Genomic DNA, 27,036 nt, shown 5'->3' on the forward strand with positions numbered 1-27,036 from the left:
CAGAATGAAATGCTGCGCCGCTGCTACCATTTGTTCTGGCACATCGTGACAGCAGTTTTTAAAATAGCCGGTTACCCCGTACACACTACGCCGGATATTAGGCGTTTTCAGATTTATTCACTCTGGAGAGCATTTCTGAAAACTCCGTTTTCGGGGGAGGAAAACACCATTTCAATGTGGATGGAGGGTCAAAACGAAGAGAAAAAGCTTTGGTCACGGATTTATCCGGTCTAGTGTGGACGTAGCCTGAGAGCTAGCAGCATGGTGACATGATAACAATCTTTCCCTTAATGTCAGCAAAAGACCTGGGCATTGACTTCAGGGAGGCTATGCAGACACTCCTGTTTATATTCAGTGCTGAAATCAAGAGGGTTGAGACTTTTTAAGTTCCTAAGAGTAAATATCACAAACTTTTAAAAATGTGTACTGGCTGGTGCTCTTTTCTCCACGGAAATAACCAAGAGCGATGTAATCAGAAGGTTTTTATAGATTTCTGTAGAGAAAGCAGAGTATTGCACGGAGAGTTAAAGTAAAATTAGCGTAAGTTTGGAAAAACTCAATACTTAAAAACAGACAAGACATCAAGAATTTGATTCCTCTGCAGGAGTCTGGAACAAAGGGTGAGTCCCTCAGAATGTGGGGTTAAGGAGTGGCTTTGGGTGCTAAGATAATTTCAGATGCGTACAGGGGTGAGATAGTTCGGCTGGTCGAGTGGCATCACACCAACATTGCACTCAATGTCAGCAAGGGCAACAAATTGATTGTGGATTTGAGAAAAGGGAAGTTGGGAGAACACATCCTCAGTCCTCATTGAAGGGTCAGCAGTGAAAAGGGTGACCAACTTCATGCTTTTGGATATCAGCGTATCAGAGGATCTATTGTGGTTACAACAGATTAAGTGGCAAGAGGGATGCCAGTGAGAAATTTAAGATATGATGTCCCCGAGGACTCTTGCAAGTTTCTATCAAAGTATGATGCACAGCATTCTGACTGGTTCAATCACAGCCTCTTATGAATTTACCCACTGAGTTCTCCAATAAACAATCTACACCGGTACCCATCGAGCAAATACACATACTAACAATTCTTCTGAAATTGAGAAAACAAGGTGTCAGATCAAAACACAAAATAAGAGTTTAGAAAGAGCAAGAGGAGGCAAACTAGAGGTACCTTTAAGTTGTTATGGCAGGCAATCTATTAGGTATTTTAGTTGTGGATAAATTCAAGAGGAACTGATTATAAAGTGAACACATCTAGCTATTCTACATTGGTGGTTCAGCACTCAAAATTATGTCAGAATATTGACTGTATGAACAAAATTTACAACACATTATTCTAAGTTGACCTGTTACTGCCATGAAACTTGTCTATATAATATACATACACATTGTGGTAATTCCTTTAAAAAAAATGTAGCATCTTTCTTCTCCCACATCACTCAATTACGTTGTGTCCAATCTAATTAGTATGATTTGATAATGGAAACCTGCAGTGGTAACAAACACCTCAAATTAAAGTCAAAAATGAACATTATAAGCAAGTCTTTGAGGCAGCAAAATGCTTCAAGTGACAAGTGACATAATTAATAAACTGGTGGTGTAGACTGCGGAAAGTTCTGTAGGCAAATGCAGGTATATTTCCATTTAGTGGCAGGTAAGCAGCTTAACGTTGTAAAGAAATTGATGAAATGAAACCACAGCTACTGAATGCCAGAAATTTCACTGTACAGTTTTATTTACACAGTTCTTGTTTTTACACTTTTAATACGTATACTTTTTGGGACCATTTTCCTAATTCAGCCTTTATAACCAATGCAAAATAGAGTTTCTTCCAAGGATACATGTTTTAAAATACAGCAGAACAATACAAAACATATAGAGGATTTCAATATATTTCAACATCTCGAGCAAGGAATGTAATCATCATATTGCAATTAAAAAAAAAACAAAATACACTTTTTTTTAAAAAGAGAAACCCACTTGCCCAAAAAAGTATAAATCACTAAACTGCAAAAGCTTGTTCAAAGTTAAAGTTTAAATCAAACTGTGAATTCTGTACTAATGTAGCAGGATTTAAGTAATGCATATGACAACTTTTGAATTCTACCAATTTAAAATTATATGCCCAGTCCCAAAACACGCATTACATCTCATGATCTAAATTAACCAAGCTGTTATTAGAGCTTTTTGTTTAAAATTTAAAACCAATGAATAAATTAAATCTAACAGCCAACAAATAAGCACGGATTACAGCAAATCTTTTTGTTTGCTGTACAAAACAAAAAAGTCAGAACTGAACTAAACTGCTAAAGACTACAACATTCGGACAAGATCTTAACCCTTTCCCTTCCAAAATTACTAAATGCTTATACAAGCCCCAACCTATCAAAGTCTAAATTTAAATTGTGTCACATTTAGTGTAAGGTAATCTATTATTTTAAAAAAACTTGCACCTTTTAAAATATTTTACTTTACAAGCCATCTTTAACACTTTTGGAAAATTTCAGGAACTAAATAGATTCATAAAATATTTTGAAGGGAAAGGGTTATTTTCACAGAATACTGAACAAAGTTGAAGATAGAAAAATGACTGAAAACTCACACACTTGTGTAATGTTAGAATGCAGTCCCATTCTGCTTACTAGAAGCTTTGGTTTAATTTGAAGTGTAGATTGCTTTACGCATCCAGTCTTCTAGCGGTGAGCATACAACTGGTGCCTTCTCAAACAACATACCTGTTCTTGGTTGTTGATCCACTTTTTGTGGCAGTATCTGTATGGGACTGATAGCCAATCACTACTTTAGGAGGAAGCCCTAATCTTTCTTTGTAAATTCTCCTGTTTCAAAGCAAAGTATAAATAATTAAGATACCAAGCTAGACTCCTCTTAAACTAATAAATCATAGAATATTATAGCACAGAACAGGCCCTTCAGCCCTTAGTCTTGTGACAAGCTTTTAACCTACATTAAGATCAATCTAACCATTCCCTCCTGCATAACCTTCCATTTTTCTACCATCTGCCAATCCAAGAGTTTCTTAAATGTATTTGTCTCTACCACCACCCCTAGCAGGATGTTCCAAGCATCCACCAACAATCCCCAAAACTTTTCTCCAATCTCCTTAAAATTACAACCCCTTATATTAGCCATTTCTGACCTGGGGAAAAGTCTATGGCTATCCATTCTATCTATGCCTATTAACATGTTATACAGATCTATGAAGACACCTCTCATCCTCCTTCACTGTGAAGAGAAAGCCCTAGCTAAAAAGTACTAGATAACTAATCATCTCTTTGCTTTATTATCAGTTAGTTTACTTTAACAGAAGCACCTATAACAAATGTGGTTCCCATTATAGAAAGTAGAATATTTAGATGTTTAATTAACCCATTAAAAGAAACCGGTTTTGCCCAGCATACACACATGCCTCACCCCACTTTAATGTTTGGAAATAGTTTTCAAAAGGCTAACACCTATAGCTTTTTTCTAAGACAAAGCAAATGCAACCTTCATTACGGAGACAATGCCAAAATTGGTATGGCTAGATTCTCTTGAAGCTGTAACAAATACACACGCAGTATTCTACAAATGCAGTTAACTATTCAAAATCAGATTCAGTTTTACTCACATGATAATCCCCCACCACTCTCCTCTCCCCCCCCCGACTTGTAACTGCATTCTATGATAAACTTTACAACTCAATCTTTCACACTTTCAAATGCAATAGATTCTAAAAAAAAACACTTGAGGATGAAATTAGCATAAATGTCTCTATGGTCACATAAAAACTAAGCTTGCATATCCCTAATTTTATGGCATCCTTTGGAAATAACAAAAACCTCCTTATGCCTCAAGGTCAAATCTGCCAATTTACTGCATTTTACTTCCAAAAAAAATATTGGTACTGTTTGATTTGAGGCGACCATGCAATACAACAAACTCATGGCCAGGCTACACTCACTAACCTTCTGCAGACTTTGGCTAGGTGACACAAGGTGGTTCTTGAACCATCTAGGCTCAGCCCCAAACATCTCATGACACACATTCAAGAGAAAGGCAAGTCTTTAAGTATGCTACCAAATCATTTTAAGTAAGTGATGTTCAATACAAGTACATTTAAAGGATTAGATCAGCTCAATCCAGAAAGCATTACAAAAATAACCTCTGCAAGCAACTTGTTCTTTTCTACCTTACCCTCTACACACTGAGCCTCCGTGCATCGTAGTAAACACTGATCTCCTAGTTCAGTACCAAAATAAATTTTCTGCAATGATTAATGGTCGGCCCATTATATGACATGGAAGATCAAGACAGCATAGAAGATGTTCACCAATATGCTGCCTGGAGTATAGCGTATGAACTACGAGGAGAGGTTGGCTAAGTTTCTGTGGAGCGTTGAACTCAACTTCGCTTACCCATCACCGAACTGTTCCTACTGAACTGGACTCAATTTCAATGACCCTTCATCTCATGTTCTTGATATTTATTGCTTATTTATTGTTACTATTTCTTTTTTTCCCCCTCTTTTTTTGTATTTGCGGTGGTTGTTTGTCCTGCTGGTTGTGGTCTTTCATTGATCCTATTGTGTTTCTTGTATTTACTGTGATTGCTCACTAGAAAGTGAATCCCAGGTGACATGTATGTACTATGATAATAAACTTACTTCAAACTTTGAAGCTGAAGGAAGACCTGATGGAGGCTAATAAAATTATGAGAGGCATACATAAAGGTAACAATCATTTTCTCAGGGCAGGAAAGTCAAGTATTAGAGGACATGCATTTTAAAAAATACTAGGTGCTTGGAACAGGTTGCCAGAGAAGTGATGGAAGCAGATGCAATAAAGGTGTTAGGTATAGACATGAATATGCAAGAAATGGAGGAATGTGGATCACATACAGGCGGAAAAGATATAGTTTAAATCAGCTTCGTGTTCAGCACAGACATCGTGGGGTGAAGGGCCTGCTCCTGTGCTAGATTGTTCTATGTTCTCTGAAAGTTTGTAAGGTATCTCTATTAAACATTTAATTTAGACTTCAAGGACTTGCTTTGGTTTGCAACATGAACTAGTGCTGAAGAAAAAGTGCTGCTACAAACCAACTATGTTCACATGTTCAACGATGTTCAGAGCAGCCTCTTACCTTACTTGCCACAGTATACATCCATAGCATCTAGTACAGTAGTAAACATTTAAGAAAATATGACAAATCTAAGGAAAACAGTATGTCATATGTTCACTTACCCTATATATGTGATAGATTCTCTATTTTCACAATCAGTAGTCCATATAGCTATTTTGTCACCTTTGTTTCTAACATTGACTACTGCACCACAAGCGTCATCACTATGCTCATCAAATGCTTCTCCTATAAGGCACAACAGCTTTTTTTTTGTGGGGGAGGCAAAAAAAGAACAGATAAAGAAGTATAACAAATTAGTGAATTGCTGTGACAACTTTTAAGAACTTAAAGCACGATAGATTAAAAACCAAAGTACAGGTCTAACATACCCCCAAATTCAATCAATAATGATCCTCTTGATAAGACATTAAACTGAGGCTGAATCTGCTCTCTTAGATTAATAAAATTATGCCTTGCCACTATTTTTAAGGACAGCAGCATCCTCCCTTGACTTTTTTTTTGGGGGGGGAGTCACTATTCAAAATCAACAATGTAAAAATAGATCATCTGATTATCAAACTTGTTTAATGCATTACCTTAACTTTTGCAAGAGCAATCAATGGCTAAATGTAGGCACATTTTCATGAGAGTATGAAGTCAGAACTGACAGAGTTAACTGGACCTAAAGTTTTAAGAAGGAAAGAATACCTACAGTTTCTAACCAAATACGATCCAGATCTGTCTTTCTTTGTTGCTTGGAAAGAGTCAGAAGCCATCTTCCACCTCGTTTGTTTTTCTCATCCTCCCACATAGGTTCAATGCCATCCTACATGGGAAATATTATTTTTAAAAAATAAGGTCAGGTAGAGGCTTAAGTATTTGCGACGGAATTATATTTTTGATTTTTAAAAAAATTTCAATTTAAACTATATTATTTATTGGCAAAATATAGAGGTTGTGCCTTTTGTATCTTGGACATTAGTGTACTGTTATTGGTTATCAACAGCCTAACAGCAATCAATGCAGTTACATCTAATTATTGCAAGTGACATTTCTACTGTAATTGTGAATCAACAAATACATGCAAAATATCTACATAAAAATATATTTCTATAACTGTAATATCTGGAGATAAAAACATTCTTTATCTGTACATTATCTAGAAATTCATATTCTAGTTGTTGAATCAAGTGGTAGTTCTTTGAAAGGCAAAAGATGTTGTAGTTTAATCCCAAAATATTCTGATCAGAAACGAGAACGGTTCCAAACTTACAACCTTATAGGCATGTTATGCCCTGAAGGCAAAAGCAAGAGATATTGGATACATGATTTATAGCATTCAATAGGGCCTAAATTTTAGCTAATTTGTTCATTAGAAAAGCTTTTACAGAACAGAAACAATATATTTAACCCTGCAGGTTGAAGTCAGAGTGCAGGAGCTGCTTCCCAGCACTTTTCAACTACTCAGATCAGCACCGTTTTCTAGGTCCCTCTTCCTCATGCTTCGCACTATATTCTGGAACCTTTAAGATGGCATAACATGCCACTAATAACCTCTACATTAATATTAATATGTGTGTACATACAAAGAAGCAAAGATATCTCAATCCGCCCTTCAAAATTGATTCTTGGACTTTGTAGGCTGATTTTTACAACAATGGGTCATTCTAATTCCTTTGAAAGACATCCTCCACATTAAGCAAGAAACAAACAGAACAGGGTTTTCTGGGTTATTATGGAACACCACTTTCATTTTGTTAAAAACCTCTGCATAACTTGTACTTTTCTATTCCTTACTACTTTTGCTTTGAGGCAGGTGATCAAAAAGTTACATACCATCTTGTGGAAATGCAAGTGGTCTCAGAGTTATACAGCAAGGAAACAGACCCTCTAGCCTAACTGGTTCATGTAATCAAGATGCCCTATCCAAACTGGTCCTATTTGCCAGGATTTAACCCATTTCTAAACCTTCTCAATCTACGTACTTAACCGACTGTTCATTAAGTTACTGTACTTGCCTTAACCACTTTCTCTAGCAATTCATCCAACAGGAATCACCATTTGCGTAGAAAAACTTACCCCTCAAGTTTCCCTCCTCACCTTAAACCTATGCTCTGTAGTTCATGATTTGCCCAATCCTGGGAAAAAGACAGTGCATTCTAACTATGCCTCTCGTGATTTTATACACCACCTCTCAAGTCTCCTACGCTCCAAGGAAAAAAGATCTAGTCTGTTTAACTTCTTCCAATAACACAGTCCCAAATCCTATCAATATCCTTGTAAATCTTTTCTGTACTCTTTCCAGTTTAATAACATTATTCTTAGAGCAGGGTCCCGAAAAAAGAATACTTCAAGGGCCACCTTATCAGGGTTGTGTACAATCACACCATGACCTCCACACCTTTATACTCAATGCCCTGACTTATGAAGTCCAGTGCCCAAAGTCTTCTTCACCTTGTACTCTAAGATTCTTCTGTACCACAACACTCCCCAGAGCCATGCCATTCACTCTGAAAATCCTATCTCACAAGTTTGCATCCTCAGCCCCCTGCATCCTATACACTCATGACTGCATGGCCAGATTCTGTTCTAACTCCATAGTAGAAGACACTACATAGAGGGGCAAATCAATATTCTATGATTCAAAGGCAATACTTGTCCTTTAACTCGCTGCGTATTTCACTTCAATACATTTCTAGGGAAACTTGCTTCTTAAAGAACCTGCCTTGTTACTGTGAGTATAATTTAAACAGAAAGAAATGTAAACTATAAAGGTGACCTTTCAACTAGAAATCATGCTGAATCAAGTTCTAAAACTGATCATATTTGAGATAAAATGGTCAAAAGTGGTTAAATTAGAATAGAAGCTCACTCAAATATATAATTTAGCACAAGGATGCTATTGCCCATTTCTTTAATTTCTAAAATTCACATCTATTTCTTTCTCTTTCTTGAACCATCTTCATCACAAACAAAGTACCAATGGCAAGTAAGAAATAAGTATTCAGGTAATGTTATGATAAAAGTTGAGAATGGAGAGAAAAATTTTACAAAGGGCCACATGTTTTGGTATCAGAACATATTGGTAGATATGATATCAACATTCTTCATTGGAAGCGTTGTCTATGTAAATGAAATCCTCTTCCCAATAACTAAATATGGGAGTATTGAGCTCAGCTTGCTGCCAGTGTAGGCTACGAAACTGAATGATGAGCACTGTCATTAATCAACAGAAAAACCCAGGTGATGCTTAATTAAGTTATTAGCATGTTTAGGTTAACACTAAATATATTGTTAACTCTGGAATTTTAAAGATACAACTATCTACTTACCTTGAAGAGAGAGTAATCGCAGCCCGATATTAAATTACTACAAAGCTGGATATGATTATAAAGGCTGTGAGATGGAGAAAAGACAACAATTAATCAGAACAAAGGATACAGAAATGTTGCAGTTGTGTTTTGATGTAAAGATCACCAAACCATGGATATTTCTTGACTTCTATGTATTTGTCACATAAGCCAACATTTTAATGATTAACCTGATTTGTACAACTCCTATGGGCAAAACCTTAACTCCCATCTCTATCCTCTGTAATGACGAAAACTGTCATAAGCTCATGAAGATATTCAACTTGGACTAACAAGAGCAAGTACTCTATTATTATTATTCAAGTACTATTCACCTGATGCAATGTCCCCCTCAAATAACATGTTTTCCAAACCAGAGTCACAATGTTATTCTGAGGTTTTTGGACTATAACTGCCCCCTCCAACCTGATCATTAGCACTTATACCTTTGATGTCTTTAAAATAGATGATCAGGGGCATATTCTATATTTGGTTCTTTGTACATCTTCTCTGTGACTATCAACTGAAAATATAAACCTGCCCCAACTCAGCACACTAGCAAACCATTCACGCTGAGGTGTCAAGTTAATAATTCATGGCCAAATACAAGAACAGCATAGTGCCACAACCAGCACAGACACTGCTTCACAGCACCAAAGGCAGCTTCAATTCTGACTTCAAGTGTCGTCTGCAAGTTTACATGTTCTCCCTGTTATGTCACGGATTTTTATTGAGTTTGGCAAGCTAATTACCACAAAAACTTGTTCGTCATGTTGAGGTGTGAGCGTATGTTTTATAATGTATAATGTTTTATATATAAAACATTGCTTCTGTGCCATAAATAACTTCATAAGCTCACATCTGAAAAGTTAACCAGTCTAGTTACAACAAACGCTAGCTGACTTTCTGCATACTTCCTTTAGTTAAAAAGGACTAAACCCAGTTATTTCCTCAGTGCAGAGGACACTGAATGATTTAGCTTTCAGTCCCGAATTGAAGCTTTAAAAAAACCATAATTCACAGATAATAAATATTAAAAAACAAATCAGGTATTAGAGCAGTTCATATCCTTGAAAAAGGTGGACACTATTAGCATACCACCACATCTAGGATTTGATCAATGAAGTCTATGCCACTTCAATATCCATGCAAGTCCTACAAGTACACGACAAGGTGATCTAGTTTACTGCCCAATTTATTTATTAAACTTCAGTACTAATCTTTCAGAAAACAAACCAGATTAGCAAAGTCACTCACCCTATTTATACAAAGGCTTTATCTTGTTCATACAGTCATACCACCCTTCAAAGGAAAAGTGCAAGTGGCAAAATGTTGGCACTGTGACTTTAAAGCAAGGCAAAATGACAATTGGATACAATCACAGGCAATAAAAAAGACAGCCAGACAACTACCATCTACGTGCCAGAAAGACAGCCTACAAAGAAAAATGGTTGCCTGATCTTCAAAGGAAAGACAACAGCTATTAATGCAGCTGAAAGAAAAGGAAGCTCAGCACCCGGATGGTACAATCTACTCAGATTAATTACAGCTAAATTTCTGCTAAAAAAAAGACTGAATTAGACAACTCAAAAGCAAAAATCTTCAAATTGCTCAAACCCAGAGAGACACTGAATTATGTATATTAGAAGCTTAAAATTAAGAATAGATTTATTCAAAAGCTAATTTAAACTCAAATGGGAATAGATTGAAGCACAACTCTCTCCTTTCTAGCAGAAACTAGAAGTATAGATAGTTTCCCAGGAAATTCCAACAAGAATGTTTTATAAAAAAATATTGGTTAAGGTATGGTAATAGTGCGACATGAAATGTAACACTCAGATCATTTTATTGGCAAGGGCCAATGAAAAGTTGTCAGGTTTAAACAGAGCAGCCATTGTGGGAGCATCAGTTGTTGGAGTGAACAAATGTTGAGTGGGGAGATGGACACTTTAGCTCAAGAGGCAGAGGGAAAGATATGTTTCTGGTGCATTTCTTTGTCTATTCGTGCCTAGCTAGAGTAGTGAGAATGGATTTGGGGTCAGAGGCGTGTTCTTCTTGCCAAATGTGGGAGATCTAGAAGACCTCCAGTCTCAAAGTTCAAAGGAAATTCATTATCAAAGTACTTAAATGTCATCATATACAACCCTGAGATACATTTTCTTGCAGGCATATTCAATAAATCAAATAACCATAATAGAATCAATGAAAGCCATACCAACAGGGTGAACAACCAGTGTACAGAAGACAAAAAACTGTGCAGATAGCAATAATAATAAATAAGCAGTAAGTAAAGAGTACATACGATGAGGAGTCCTTGAAGGTGAGCCCATAGGTTGTGGGAACAGTTCAATGATGGGGCAAGTGAAGTTGAGTGAAATGAAGTTATCCCCTTTGGTTCAAAAGCCTGAAGGTTGAGGGGTAACAACTGTTCCTGTACCTGGTGGTGTGAGTCCTGAGGCTCCTGTACCTTCTTCCTGATGGTGCAGTGAGAAGAGAGCATGGGTGGTGGGTGTCCCTGATGATGGATGCTGATTTCCTGCGACAACACTCCATGTAGATGTGTTAAATGGTGGGGAGGGCTTAACCTATGATGAACTGAGCTGTATCCACTACTTTTTCTGTAGGATTTTCCATTCAAGGGCATTGCTATTTCCATAACCGGCTCTGACTATCCACACGATCAATGCCTCTCATCATCGTATTACATATTACATTTGTTTGGCCTTCAGCTTTTAGTGCTCCAATCAACCTCCATCTCCTCCAAACAACTATCCATTTTTCTGTATTCTTGAAACCAATAGCTTAATTTTCCCTTTAATAAACATCCTTAGCTTGTTCAGTTTTTAAAAATAGGAACATAGATTCCCTGCTCTTCTTACCAAATTCAGACTTCCATACTAAAGTTTAATCACATCCTCAATCTACACACTTATTATCATCGTATAATCTGCTTGTCTTCTACCCAATTTGGTGCTGTCAGCAAATTTTCAAAGACTCAGAGTAACAGAACACAGAAAGCTGCCCTTCGGCCCAACTGGCCCATGCCAACCACGGCATCCTTCCTGTTAGTCCTAGCTGCTCTTGTTCAGCTATTAGCCCACCAAATACCCATCCAAATGCCTCTTAAATGTTGCAGTTGTACCCATTTTGACTACTTCATTAGGCAGCTCATTCCAGGTACCCATTACTCTTTGTGAAAAGAAGCCACTTAAATCTCTCCCCTCTTACCTTGTATCTGTGCCCTCTAGTATTGGACTTCCCAACACTGGAGAAAAGACTATGACCCTCCACATTATCCATAGCCCTCATAATTTGATAAACTCCTACATCCAAGCAAACCGTCCAAGGAATAACAATCCAGTGTGGTTAAACTAACTATAACTCAGAGCCTAAAGTCCAGGTAGCTTCTTCAAATCTCTTCAGCATCCTCCAAGTCAAGTCAAGTCAAGTCAAGTCAAGTCGCTCTTTATTGTCATGTCGACCATAAACTGTTGGTACAGTACACAGTAAAAATGAAACAATGTTCCTCCAGGACCATGGTGCTACATGAAACAACACAAAACTACACTAGACTAAGTGAGACAACACAAGGCGACACTAAACTATGTAAGACAACACAAAAACTACACTAGACTAGACCTACACAGGGCTACATAAAGTGCACGAAACAGTGCAAGGCAGTACAATAAATAATAAACAAGATAATAGGCACAGTAGAGGACAAATTACAATATAATAATAAATGATATAGATGTCAGTATAGTCTCTGGGTATTAAGGAGTCTGATGGCTTGGGGGAAGAAACTGTTGCAAAGTCTAGTCGTGAGAGCTCGAATGCTTCGGTACCTTTTGCCAGATGGCAGGAGGGAGAAATGTTTGTATGAGGGGTGCGTGGGGTCCTTCACAATGCTGTTGGCTTTATGGGTGCAGCGTGTAGTGTAGATGTCTGTAATGGCGGGAAGAGAGACCCTGATGATCTTCTCAGCTGACCTATCCGCTGTAGCTCTACAGCTTGATACCACCTTTTACTATAAAAGGGTGACGAAAAATGTCAAAGTGCGGCCTCACCAACCATTTATATGGTCATATAAATATCCCTACTCCTTAACTTGATATCCTGACCTACAAAGGCCAGCATGTTAAGTGCCTTCTTCACAACCTTGTGTATTTGCATGGTTACTTCCAGCAAACTGTGTACTGCCAAGTTTCTGTTTCACAGCACTTGTCAATGTCTGCTATTCACTGTACAAGCCCTACCCGTTGGACAGTCCAAAATGCATCACCTCACACTTATCTAAAATGAAATCCATTTGCCATTTCCCAGTCCATCTCCATGACAGATCAGTATCTCTTTGCAGATACTTCAGATTCAAGACACCAAATCATCAATGTAATTAGATAAAAAAAAGCAATGATCCCAGCTTCAATCCTTGCAGTGCATCACTTCCCATCTTTCATCAGTTAAAATTGTAATAGTTAATGCCCATATTATGTATACTCTGCAGGCTGGTTTCCCAGCCATATGACTATTTGCCCCTTGACTCCATCTGCTTAGGAGCATAATAGACCAGCATCGCTTTCCAATTTTGTTTAAAATACGTGCAACAGAATCTTTTAGTTTTTAACCATTCCATTATCATCCATACTGTTCTTGTTCAAAGTAAAAACATTTAAAATTTGATCAATTAGAGTCAAAAGAAATAATTACTGAAGATTTTCTTAAGACCATAAGATATGGGAGCAGAATTAGGCCATCTGGCCCATCGAGTCTACTTCGTCATTTCATCATGATTGATCCAATTTTCCTCTCGGTCCCAATCTCCTGCCTTTTCCCTGCATCTCCTCACGCCCTGATCAATCAAGCATTGATTTGGCCTCCACAGTTGCTTGTGGCAAAGAACTGCACAGACTCACCACTCTCTGGCTGAAAAAATTCCTCATCTCCATTTTAAAAGGACACCCCTCTACTCAGAGACTGTCTCCTCAGGTCTCAGATTCTCACATGACAGGAAACATCTTCTTCACATCCACTCTACTGAGACCTGTCATCATTCGATAGATTCCAATAAGGTCATCCCGCATTCTTCTGAATTCCATTGAATACAGGCCTAGAGCCATCAAACGCTATTCATTCCTGGAATCATTTTCATGAACTTCCTTTGAACCCTCTCCAGCTTCAACAGATCTTTTCTAAGATAAGGGCCCCGAAACTGCTCACAATACTCCAAGTGAGGCCTCATGGGTGCTTTATAAAGTCTCAAAATTATATCCTTATTTTTATATTCTATCCTCTTGAAATAAATACTAACATCACATTTGCCTTCCTTACCACAAACTCAACCTGCAAATCAAGCTTGAGGGAATACTGCACAAGGAATCGGTTAATTGTATTTTATCTCCATTTAGAAAATGGTCAACCTTTTAACTTCTTCTACCAAAGTGCCTGACCATACACTTCCTGACACTGTATTCCATCTGCAACTTATATGTCCATTCTCCTAATCAAAGCCCTTCTGTAGCCTACTTCCTCAAAACTACCTGCCCCTCTACCTATCTTCACATCGTCTGCAAACTTTGCATCAAAGCAATCAATTCCATCATCCAAATCATTGACATAGAATGTAAAAAGAATCAGTCCCAACACAGACACCTATGGAACATCACTAATCACCGGCACCTAACCAGAAAAGGCTCCCTTTATTCCTACTCTTTGCCTCCTGCCAATCAACCATGCTAGAATCTTTCCTGTGTGGCATCTCCACTGTTTTAGTTGAGCAGATATAAAGATGGGAAGGAAAAAAAACACAAACTTAACCTAGAGCTTTTCTTTTGCTTTCTGACTGAAGCCTCTCCTCGTGGAAGCCTCAAGGTGACCACTCTGACTCTGTCCACTCAGACAATGGCCACTGCCTTCCTTTAATTGGCTGTTGCTAATCAATCCCAAACACCGATTGGTCGCTGGTCAAAACTCTTTTTCGTAAATTGCCGTGAAACTCTGCCCTTAAAATCTCAATTGCTGTCCTGATTAGAAGATAGCTCTCTAACACACTCCTTGTCATGGATCGTCTTTTGACGGTATTTTCCATAAAACAGTGTCTGTATGCACATGGCCATTTAAAATTATGTCCTTTCCAATCTAATACATTGAACTGCACAATTCTTTGAACTTTGACTGTAATTGCCCTGATGCGCCTCTGCTAACTTCAAAGATACATTACTTTTCATATTTTGACTTACGCCCAGAAGTCTTCCACTGTATCAAATTTGGATATCAGACGCAGATTTGCTTGCCAAGTTTTGTTTTTGTCATTTTTGAAGAACCAAAGTGCCCACCTACAAGAGATATTATAGAAAATTAAAAGATGAGATTAGTTACAAAGAGCAGCCCCCGAAACTTTTCAAAACCTTAACACTTATGTGAAAACTGAGCTTTGGTGTAGTGGGAGAGACATTTCCTTCTTAATTCCAAAACTTCTGATAAAAATCAATGCCTAAGCACTAGGAAATGAAAGCTATTTTGTTTGTTGTTTGAAAGATTCTTCATAATAGAATTTGAGGGAGTCTCAGATTGATTGTGACTGGAAAAATAAGACCCGATTTAACCGAGGCAACAAGACTACAGTCATAACTGGGGGGCGGGGGAAGAGAAGATCGAAACAACCGATAATCATTTTCTGATGCCAGGACTAAGAACACATGGCCATAATATATTTCAGCTGATGACCAAGACAGATTGGCTAGAGTTAACTCTTCTAGCCTCTAGTCAAAATTAGGTCAGTATCAAATGAAAAAAGCCAAAATTCTGCAATCAGGCTTTAAAATAGAAAGTTAAGAATAAATAAATATACCATTAATTATCAGGTCTTGGATTATACATTATACATATTATCCTGGACTAACAGGATAATTCTATTCCTGGAGAGCACTCGTTTTAACTGATTCCACTTTGTAGTTTACTTCCATGAAAACAATTGAAGTAAGTGAAGTGCTGGAGAATAGATTAAAATTTTGCAGACTGTAATACAGATGTCACACAAAAAAGCACTGCAAAATGCAGGAAGAAATAAATGTGTGTTACATATCACTGTCTCAATATTCTTGTTAAACAACAAATGGATTTTTAAATGAAATGACATTTAGGCAAACACATGCCACAGCAAAAAGATCACCAATAGGTGATCTAATTTGTATCATGTTTTTGGATATTTCAAATCCCATGACTATGGACAGCAATTTAATATCCTAAACACAAGACAACATCTCAGATTACCATGAAATGGCCAAAGGATTATGTTGCCCTAAATTACCATAAGGAAGAAACTTTTCCTCTGACAAATTCTCTGCCTCAATATTGGTATTTTAAGTAATAAGCCATAAATCTGGTAAATTAAATTTAAAAAAAAAATCACCTGAAAATGGCTTCAGAAATATTCACAGGCATCTACTCTATGGGCATTTGTATATCCAACCCATGTGACGGGATGCATTTCAATGTAATAGATATTAATTTATAAATTTGCATCAAAACTAGTCCTCACTTTGAACATTTGCATGAAATCTTATGCTTGTTGCTTTACCTATTCTGTAACGGATGTTTTATGTAGTGTTCAGGCTTTCCTATTTCTTGAGTTGCTGTTTCAGTTTTACCTTCTTCTTCCGAAGGTTGGGGTTGTGTGGTGGTTTCCTACACGGAAAAAAAGAGTGCCAAAAAAAATTAAACACACCTTAGTACAGGTGCAACTAACATCACAGAAAAGGTTTGTGACAAACTGAGCACTAATAGATTAGCCAGACATCAAACTTAATAACAACTTAATTCAATGCTTAAATATTTATAACTTTTGCTGGAATATTAAATAAGAACAAGATCCACACATGATCAGTATACTTGGAGCAACTGCTGAAAAGAATGTAAAATGAATGTTTCCCAAAGAGAGATAAAATTATTGAATTCCTATTTTGTTTTTTCAGCATTAATTAACGTGTTCTTGACTGCCTACATCAAGATTAAAAATCCATGCATAACTCTGTGGATGGAACCACAATACAAGAACAGTGAAATGGAATGCCTTCCATGACTATTGGTCTCATGTTTAACTGTTGAGAGGATACAACATGCCCTGAAATCAGCAGGGCAACAACTCTGTACCTGGGCTCAGAAAAGGATTAAAATTCAGATGTTTCCAAGAAACTAATGCTAACTAGTGGAAACAGAAGAGTCTTGAATTTTATCGGAACTCCAATCACCAGGTACGAATACTTTCAGAGTGGGAACTGATAGTATCTGTACCTTCCCACTAAATTCATAGTACGTCATCTTGTAGAAAAGTGGTAAAATGCAGAACTACTCAATTTTTTAAAGTAGCAAAGATTTTTAATGAAATAAGCTTCACCTTTGAGCCAAGTAGAAATTCTTAACAAAGACAGTCTCACCTGGCTCTAGCCAAGAAGCATTGTTTTTTTTGCTGCAATGTATCTAAAATACATGCAAACGTTAGGTCTAGATATTGTAAACGTTTATGCTATCTTTACCATGAATTCAAGTAAAGGATGATGCAAATAAATACAACTTTTCTAAGTTCGACACAGAAATTCAACATGTAAGGAAAAAAATCTATAATAGAAAAGAAATAATAGTGCTTCTTAATTTTTGTGATTTGGGCATCACTCGCAATGCCAGTATGTGTTGGCCTTCCTCAACTGCTCTTGAGAAGGTAGTGGCAAACCACCTTGAACTAACGAATCAGCTTCACCAGAATGACTCGCACAATACTGTTGGGCAAGAACTTGCAGGACTGAGTTTCTGTGGTGATGAACAGCTGGTGATTTACTGTACATTTTTATAATTAGCAATGGCATGCAATTTACAGATGGTTGTTCCTATACATCTGCTGTTCTTGCCCATCTTGGTGGTAAAGATTAAGGATGCATTTGCAGTAGCCTGGATGACAGCATTTTATAGATGGTACACACTACTGCCACAATACATCAGTAGTGGAAAGAATTGGGGTGCTTGATGGAGTGCCATTCTTGGTTAAAAAAAAATTATCATCGTCGACATTTTAATAACACATCTTACTTACCACTCATCAGTAGCCTCATTTCTTGCTGCATACAGGGTCATACAATCAGCAAACATCCCTTCTTTAGACTTTAGTACGGAAGATAAAGCAGCTGAAGACAGCTGTGCCACTAACACCCTGAAGAACTTCTACAGTGATATCTTGGGAAAGGGACAATTGACCTATTACAATCACAACCAACTTCCTTTCTGAAACCACAGGAATGTTTTCTCTTTAATGATCATCTTCAGTTTCACCAAAGCATCTTGATGCCATACTCAGCCAAATGCTGCCTTAAAGAGAAGAGCAGCCACTTTCACTTCACCTCTGGAATTCAGTTCTATGCTTCATGTCTGGACCAAGTTTGTGATGATGCCTGAAGCCAGACAGTCTTGGGAAATCCCAAAATGTGGATTAGTAAATATTACTTTGGCAAACAGCTGCTGGGTGATAACAATGTCAATGACACCTTGCATCATGTTACTGATAATTGGCAGTAGACTTATTGTGTGGTAACCAGCTAGACTGAAATTGTCCTGATTTTTTTATAAACAGGATGTTTTTGGGCAATAGTCTTTGATATCAGCACTGCAACTGTACAAGAACAGCTTGGCTAGAGGCTCAAATAATTTGGAAGCTCAGGTCTACAGCAGGTATATTGCCTGGCCCCATAGCCTTTGCTGTACCTAAGGCACTGAGCAGATTCTTGGTATCATGTAGAGTGAATCAAATTGGTTGAAAACCATCTTTTAACAAATGGAAGTCTCAGGAAGAAGTCAAGATTGATTGGTTATAAGGCACTTCTAACTGAATGAGGCTGCAAAAGCTTCAGAATTCATGCTGGGCTTTGTTACCTTTGAGATGGGGATATCCTTCAAGTATCCACCTCCATAACTAGATATGGCAGGACTGTAGAACTTTCATTTGATTTGCTGGATTATTTAACTGTCTACTGTTTTTCATTGTTTGACCTTCACTCAGCTGACATCAGATCATTTTTGGACAAAACCTTAACTCCTCACTGAACCAAGTACTGAAAATACTGCAGTCAAACAGCATCCATGGAGAGAAACTTTTTTCGATGAGCTTTCATCAGAATCAGCGTACTGGACAGCAACGTTCACCACCACAATTACATTTCAAAGGTTCGGGAGCCAAGAGATGAGGAAGCAGAATTATTCAAGAGTAATGAAAAGATTCATCAATTTTCCTACGTGCAATTACAGTATTTCAGATCTGCACAAGGTCCATTTTAAAATTTCAAATCTCAGTAAACCATAAGGCTATCAGGATTAGCAAGAATAGGCCATTCATCCCCTTGTGACCTATACAACAGTTCTTACATCCACTTTCCTGCACTTCCCCACTTCTGTGATTCCCTGACTTAAAATACATCTCATTTTTAAATATACAGAAAGATCCATCCCCACAACACTGTGGCAAGGAGTTTCAAAAACTCATAATTTTCATAAGAAATTCTTATCTCTCTCTATGACTGTGTTCTCTGGGCCTAGACTTTCTGATGAAAGGAAACACATCTTTTCAGGATTTACTCTGCCCAGAGCTCTAATATTCTTTTATATCTGAATAAGATCACCTTCCATTCTTCTCAACTACAACAGGTAGCGTCTGGAGCAGTTTGATTCCGCACCCCCCCCCCCCCGCCATCCAGTTTCACACTAGAGAACTTTAAGTTTGATATTAACATTGTATTGCCTTATATATTTTACTTGTTTACTCATGGGATACTCAAGTAACTACAAAATGAATACACAAAGGTAAAAATAGACTTAAGAAACAAGAAAGCATTGAAGTTTTTGTATGTGCAATAAGAAGATGGATTTCCTAACAATTGGGATTAGTTAGGCAGATATCAGAGTACATTTTAAAGCTAAACAATAGTAGGTACATACACTAATTGTAACAAGACAAAACAACAATTTTAATTGTCATTAGCAAACTTGAGACACATCATTAGGACCAAAAGATTAACACAAACAAAAACTGGAATTCATAGAGCATCGTTAAGGTAGGAAACCATTCCATGACATTTTACAGAAGCTTTTCCAAACAAAATTTGATATGGAGTTACAAATAAAGATTGTTGGATAGTTGACAAAAAAAGAGTAAGAGAGAGAGAGAGAGACAGAGAGTAAGTATAGATAGAGCAGGGCACAAAAAGGAACATATCACTGGCCATCTTTAAGTAGTCATTGTTTTTGTTATTATCTGCTCAACAGGTAAACAGCATGAACATAAAATATTTCAGTACTCATTTGTTCTTCTAGTCGCTAGACTGAAACAAGTGAACTTTCAAACCACTGAGCCAATCAATATCTCATACTTAAAGATGAGTACTGAATGTAATGTACCAGAGAGTCATACAGGATGGAAAAGGGCATTTGGCTCACCTCACCATCAACAGGCATCCATCTGTATTAATCCTATCTTCCAGCAAAGAGACAAGAGACTGCAAATGTTGGAATCTGGAGAAAAAAACAAACTGCTGGAAGAACTCAGCAAATCAAGCAGTATCTATGAAGGCAAAGGAATGGTCAATATTTCAGGCTGAAACCCTGTATCAGGAATGATACAGCAGACCCAGTTAATAAGTAAGCCGGGGGGGGGGGGGGTGAGATTGGGGAGAGATTCTGGTGGATGACAGCAGAAAAATACAAGGAAAAAAAAGTTTGGCAGGTGGAGCTGGGTGAGGGAGAGAGGATCACTTACCAGTCTGTTTCTACCCTTCTTTCCCCATCTGGTTCCTTATGCCCATCCTATTAACTTTGTTTCCACCCAAAACACCAACCATTCTTTGCCACCACAGATGATGCTTGACAGGCTGAGTTTGTCCAGCATTTGGCCTCCCATGCCCAAGTGATTTGAATTCCCATCTGGGCACCTCTGAACTACCAGTGACTCTGCTTCCACCACTTTCTCAGGGAGATATTCATCACTTTCTGGGTGAAAGGGTTCCTCTCAGATATCCTCTAAATCTCTTACCCTGAATCAGTATCTAGTTTATCTAACTTTGTTATAAGGAAAAGTCTCCTACAGTCAAACCTACCAATAACCCTCAATTTTGTAGACATCAAACATATCCCCTTAACTTCTTGTGCTCTAGGAACAACAGACCTAGCCCCTCCAGTTTTTTTTCATAACTGAAACACTCCACCCTAGGGAATGGCCCAGTGGATCACGACTCTCTTCTGTAGCATCACATCCTTCCTATTGTGTGGTGAGCAAAATGCACATGGTAGGTACTCCAACTGAGGTCTGATCAAGGTTTTGTAAAATTGAAGCACAACCTTGCTGCTCTTATCCGGACTAATGAAGGCCAGCATCCCGTACAACTCCTTAATGAAGACATCTACCTGTGCCAGAACCTTCAAGGATCTTTGGACTTGCACACCGAAGTCCCCAGTCCTCAATTCTCCCCAGATCAAGGGTTCCTACCAATAACCAAGGGGTCCCTGGACCCCAGCTTGGGAACCCCTGTCCTAGAGCCTCACCTTTCATGGTCTATGTCCTAGCGTCAGAAGTGTTCCTAAAATGATTCTCACATTTATCAGGATTAAACTCCACCTGCCATTTCCAGCTCATTTCACCAGCTCATCAATGCCACTTTGTATCTTAAGAGTCCACAATGTCAACAACTGAGCAATCTTCACATCACCTGCAAGCTTAATGATTGTTCCCTATATCCACATTCAAATCATTCATGCATATTAAAATAGACAGGGTCTCAGCAACAATCCCTATGGAACAGAACTTGTTACAAGCATTCGATCACAAAAGCAACACTACAATCATCCTTTCTTCTATCACCAAGCCAGTTTTGCATCCAATTTGCCAACTTGCCCTGGATATAATGGGCCAAACCTCTGGACCAATCTCCCATGTGACACTGTACTGAAGATATTATTGAAGTTCATTGAGTACCAAATGTAAAAATAAAATAATTAACATTTATTAAATGCCTATTTTCAAAGAATTGCATTTATAGTAAAACTGAATTCCACTATCTGAATAATCTGCACACTCACTTACTATACAGGACAGTCTAAAATGTCAATGGCACTATCATTTTAAAAATCCATCCCGTGTTTACTTATCAACTTGGTGCAGCTTTTCAGTCTGTTTATTAGCAGCTTATACCATCTTGTTTACATATATTAAATATTTTTAAAAGTGTTGAGTAACCATAATTTTAAGAAAAACAGAAAATTACCCAGGTAACACAGTAAATGGCTGATGAAAGGTAAAAATGAAACACATGTTAACTAGCCAGAGAGCAAACTGTTCCCAAACACTAAGAATCACAGGCATCCTTAATAACAGTAACACAAGCTTTGATAGTAGGGAGCAACTGTATGTGTAATTAGAGTATTGAAATTGCACATTATAACATTCATTACTTTTAATTACCATTTCTTTGGCAGTCACAGTACAATTGGAATGTTTTTCAGAAATTGTTTTCTTCAAAGAGGCAGTACAAAATAATTACCTTTAACATGGTAAATTATATCTAGCTTCCATATGCTATGCCTTGCATATTTCAAAGCCAATAAATTGCTGTATATAAATACAGCAGCAAATTGACAGTGAAATCCAAAATACACTAAATGGGACATATGAACTTTTTTCCTCTTTTGGATAATAATACGAAACTATCCTTAATGCACAGCTTCTTCCTCCACCATTCTACTATGGACTTTATCCTTAATAACACTACTGCAGTCAACCCAGCAATAAAATATATATTGATGAAGCATCAGCCTAAAATTGCATATAGGCCAAACTGAGGAGTTGAAACTTCTAGCTTGACAAAAGTGAGATACAGAAGGAATCTGTTACCCAAGGAAAAATCCAGTTTTTAGGCATTGTTAAACATTTCTTTAAAAAAATGGATTTAGAACATATACAATGAGGAACTAATAATAAATAAAGGCATCCATTAGTCTTGCGAGACCATGGATCTGCACCTGGAAAGTCTTCACTCTCCAGGGCGCAGGCCTGGGAAAGGTTGTATGGAAGACCAGCAGTTGCCAATGCTGCAAGTCTCCCCTCTCCACGACACCAATGTTGTCCAAGGGAAGGGCATTAGGACCCATACAGCTTGGTACCAGTCTTGTCGCAGAGCAATGTGTGATTAAGTGCCTTGCTCAAGGACACAACACGTTGCCTCAGCTGGGGCTCAAACTCACGACCTTCAGGTTGCTAGTCCAATGCCTTAATCACTTGGCTAAGAACTACAAAATGAAAAAAATGAATTTTGTCCAGTAAATTGATGATTTGAAATATAAAAGGGAAAAAAATTAAATAAATTAAAATTAAAAACATTGGGGTAAAGATAGGATGAGTATTAACAGGAAATTCTTCTGACCACAAAGAAATGAACAAGAGGACACCTAGTTATAAGGTTGGCTAGAAATAGAGATCATTGGGTTACCTTATGTTGCTTGAAGGCAGAGAGGAAGTTTCAGAACTTCTCCCTCCCCAAACAGGCCATTTCCACAAATCTGTTTGACCACACTGTAAAACTTGGTACCAAATTGTACTATGCCATTTCTGCATCATCTGGTAGTTTCTTGCTTTTTCATGAATTAATGTTAATACTATAATGGCTGAAATTACAATATCAAATTTATTGGTTTTCCTCTTAAAAGCCCAGCTCATCCCACTTCATATTTGCATTTGTTCATCTTTACTGATACTGGAACAATACAGGTTTTCTTCATAATGTAGTGTTCTTAAAATCAAAAGCAAACTGAATAGTTCCTTCATGCTTAAACCTGTTGAACTATAACCTATTAAATCAGCTTAATTACAAACAAGTACATTCAAACAATAAATTAATCATCAAGAAACTAGTGAAGATTGAGCAGAATAGAACGGGGGGAGGAAGAAGAGACATGGCAAGTGTATTTTTGCATGATTTACAGCTGAATTAAAACTTCTCAGAATTGAAATAGTTCATTACTTTGTGGTTGTTCCTCTATAAAGAAGCTTAATTAGATAATTTTGAAATCCATCTACACCCCAACCTTATCTCCTCCCTGAAGGTGATGGTTCATGTTGATATACAGTTTCAGATACGATGCCAAATAACCTTTCATCACGAGCTAGCCCAAAAAGTACTAGCAGATCATTAATTGTGCAGGAGCATCATTACAGACTCTGCTTCTGCCTTTGCCCTACATCTTCATAAGCAGTAACTTGGAGTAAAGTATGATTTGCTGTGAAAAAAGTGCAACCACTTGGTATCTATCATGTGCAAAAATTAGTCCACATTTTCTCACCCTTCCAAAGACCATACGTGACCAATTACTGTACTTTCCTTACCGCACTGCATTCAAACTTTCAAATATCTCCTTCAGCTTGCATTTACTTAACAGAAACTGATCAATTAGGCAAATAACCAAAGGTTTGGACTAAGAGTTGGGCTTTAAGGAGCACTCAAAGAGAAAGGTTCAATGACATTAATAGATGGAAGATTGAATATGACACAGTGATTAAAATCAGGACCAGTTAAAACAAACAATTGCATTTATAAGTGAATGTTTGGCAGACATTGAACATTCTTTTACCAATAGATCTTCTACTTAGAATCTGCAACAAAACACCACTACTTGCATTAAGAGAAACAAAATGGAAAAATTCAGGATAGTTGCTGAGCAGTTTATAACCAAAAATAAAGTTTTGATCCCAAGTTAAGATCACTTCCAAGTCCCTATTACATGATTGCCCTTTCTTTTGCCTCATTATTAACAGTACACCCATCATGTGCCACTGAGAAATTAGCATTAAATACTAAGGCCAGATAATTCACAAAATCATTTGCTTTTGAAGAGTCAAGTGCATTGAATACCAGGTTTTGCAGACCAAAGAAAACACTCAGAACATTTGAAAACCTGTTACAGGATCAAAAATTGCACATGGCTAATGTGAAAGGAAAGCCAGTTGACCACGTACAGCAATCAAAGTAAGGGAAAGGTTAATAATCCAGAGGCAGAGATCATTCAACCATCTGTTAAATCTGGACCGTTGCCTCATTAGCTGTCAATACCATACTGCCGGTTGGTGGGATAGACAGCTAAGAAGAAACCCCCCCCCCCCCCCGTGAGAAAATACTCAATACCTATTTCAGCAACAAGTGATTGGCTTGAAGAATCAACACAAGAGGCGACGGGGAAAGAAGGCGAACAGGTGCAGAAATGAAGCAGCCGGTTTTAGGAAAAGCATAACAAAATTCAGATTTGAGAAAAACGAACATTACATCATAACTATCAAATTAAAATGTCAAGTTCATACTTTATTCGCTTACTAGAAGAGTAATATACAAATAATCCTATAAGCAAGGATGATCATTAAGCTATAGAAAACCTAATTTTAAAAGAAAACAATGACAAACAAGGGTCGAATTGCGAACGCCTTAGGGTTTCTGTGGTGACGTTAGTTTACCGTTACTTCGTGTTTTTTCTCCGGGAGAAAAAATACTTTAAGAAAAGGCATGAAGGCACATTTCGGGGCATTACGCCGTGGTCAGCTAGCGGTGAAGAGTGGGGGATGATGGTCTTCCCCACGTCCTCCCTCATGGGGCCGGTGTTGAATGGTGGACAGGTACCGCAATAACAGGGTGAACGAGAACTTCAAAGAAATCCCTCCCCATTCCTCGGGAGAGCAGGTGAGCAAAAGATAGGAAAGTAGATGAACGACGCCCGGCCCCTTTCGGCGCAAGGGCCTGATTCAAGTCACGGCCATGCTGCTTCCCGGCCGCTCACCGGGCCACAGTTCCCAGACCGTGTGGATAATACAAACGAGCCTCTACGGAGGCTTGAACCCAGCCTCTTTCACACCCACCGCCGTAAGGTGACAGTCAGCGGCCGTTAACTATGCCTCTCAGGCCATATAACCTGTGAAAGTTCCACGTCCCAGTGCCGTGAGGTAATGTCACTCACCGACTCCACGGTCGCCATCTTGTGTGTATGAGTCCAGCCCTCGAGCGCACCGCCGATTGAAGCAGCTCGGGTCACGTGGTGCCGGCCGGCCGGTCCGGGTGTACGCATACTCGCTCCCGCCCGCCAGCGGGCCAGCGTGACGTCACAACTTTTGAAAAAACAGGCTCAAACGGCGTGGAGCGGGGTGGGGATGGCGGCCGAGGCCACGCCTCTTTCACCGTCCTCAACGCTCCATACCATGACACCGCCCCCTCTTACGTCATGCGCGGCCTCCCCAGTCGTTTTAATCGCCAAGTCCTGCCCCCTCTCATGGGAGCCTTTCATTCACACTCCCGCAGCAAGCGAAAATCATGCAATGCGTACACGAGGAGATCTGCAGATGCTGCGTTCACCAGCAACTTTTATGTATTATGCAATGCATGTTGAGAAGTTGGGGATTTCATAACTTGGGAATAAACAAAAGTTTCCACCAAAATGAAACAAACCGGCTGGCGAACAAACAACGTTCAGCTTTGTTTATTGATCATGAACCTAAAACAGGTTAAAGAGGCTAAATGGCTTACTCAGATATGATGCTCAATTTCAGAGAATACTCTATCCCAAATGTCGCTAATACCAACCATGCCAGAGAACTCTTAAGTCGAGCAACGGACTGGGAAGCATTCGGTGGGTCAAGCAGTAAGTCGATGTTCCGAGTTAAAGCCCTGCATCAGGATTTAGAGCGGAGGACGGAGATTGGCCTGTACAAAAAAGGAGAGGTGGGGTGCTGAGACAATGGCCAAAGGTGATTGTAGGGCCAAAAATCGATGGGTGAAGGGTGGCAAAGAGGGGAAACAGCGGCATGAAGATGGGAGGCAGCTCGATGACGAAATGAAAACAAAAATAAATAAATAGAAAGGTGGACACGAGGAAATCTGCAGATGCTGGAAATTCAAGCAACACACACAAAATGCTGGTGGAACGCAGCAGGCCATAGGAAGAAGCACAGTCGACGTTTCGGGCCGAGACCCTTCCTCAGGACAGAAGGTGGAACTGGGGGTGGGGAGATGATTCAACAGGAAGACCTCCAGTGCAGTTGGTAATCATTAGGGAAGAGGTGAAAGAAGCAGAACCAGATGGGGATGGGAGCAATTGTGAGTTGGGGGTGCCGGTGAGTTAACGAAGTGGAGACAGGATTGTTGGAACTGGGGAGGAGGGGAATAAAAATGGGTGATGGTGGCTTGGCGCATGCACGCAAAAGCTGATAACAATAGGGGAATCAGAGGAGGTTCATCGGGAGAGTGCGGGGGAGAGGATGGAATGACACACCAGAGGAGAGGGTTACCCCTTGGTTTCAGAACACAGAATTATGACAGATGTGCTATTTATGGTGTTCCTTGTTTATTTGTCCCTGGGCTACACAGAAAACATGCAAAAGGATTTTTTATTTGTCTGGCCATCCCTTTCGAAATTGTTGTCATTCTTCAATATAGGAATGTAAAGGAGAATGAAATAAGTGTTACTCTGGATTCAAAGCAGCATTAAACACAACAAATAGAAATATAAAC

The 27,036-nt window shown here is 38.6% G+C and overlaps 1 protein-coding gene across 2 annotated transcripts; it reads right to left on the reverse strand.

The window, feature by feature from the left end:
* Positions 1-1,692: 1,692 nt before the first annotated feature.
* eif4eb (eukaryotic translation initiation factor 4eb) lies at positions 1,693-25,637 on the reverse strand. 2 transcript variants are annotated; one of them, XM_063046897.1, is made up of 7 exons: positions 25,490-25,637; positions 16,044-16,150; positions 14,704-14,799; positions 8,450-8,513; positions 5,830-5,943; positions 5,240-5,379; positions 1,693-2,836 (listed from the first exon to the last, which is right to left on the reverse strand). In XM_063046897.1, exons 1-7 carry the CDS (start codon positions 25,595-25,597, stop codon positions 2,722-2,724), a joined length of 744 nt encoding a protein of 247 aa, XP_062902967.1. In that variant the 5' UTR covers positions 25,598-25,637; the 3' UTR covers positions 1,693-2,721. The 2 variants fall into 2 exon arrangements, with proteins under 2 accessions (XP_062902967.1, XP_062902968.1); XM_063046898.1 differs by lacking the exon at positions 25,490-25,637 and adding an exon at positions 19,940-20,001.
* Positions 25,638-27,036: the final 1,399 nt, after the last annotated feature.

This window comes from Mobula hypostoma, chromosome 4 (genome assembly GCF_963921235.1).
Source record: "Mobula hypostoma chromosome 4, sMobHyp1.1, whole genome shotgun sequence".
Taxonomy (NCBI): Eukaryota; Metazoa; Chordata; class Chondrichthyes; order Myliobatiformes; family Myliobatidae; genus Mobula; species Mobula hypostoma.

Bases quoted from the DNA above. Each gene is read 5' to 3' on its own strand.
- eif4eb (XM_063046897.1), bottom strand. From the start codon at position 25,597: ATGCGTACACCCGGACCGGCCGGCCGGCACCACGTGACCCGAGCTGCT. The intron at 16,151-25,489 runs GTGAGTGACATT...TTTTCCGTGTAG, and splicing joins AGATGGCGACCGTGGAGTCG to GAAACCACCACACAACCCCA. The intron at 2,837-5,239 runs GTAAGTGAACAT...GCTTTGAAACAG, and splicing joins GAATCTATCACATATATAGG to GAGAATTTACAAAGAAAGAT.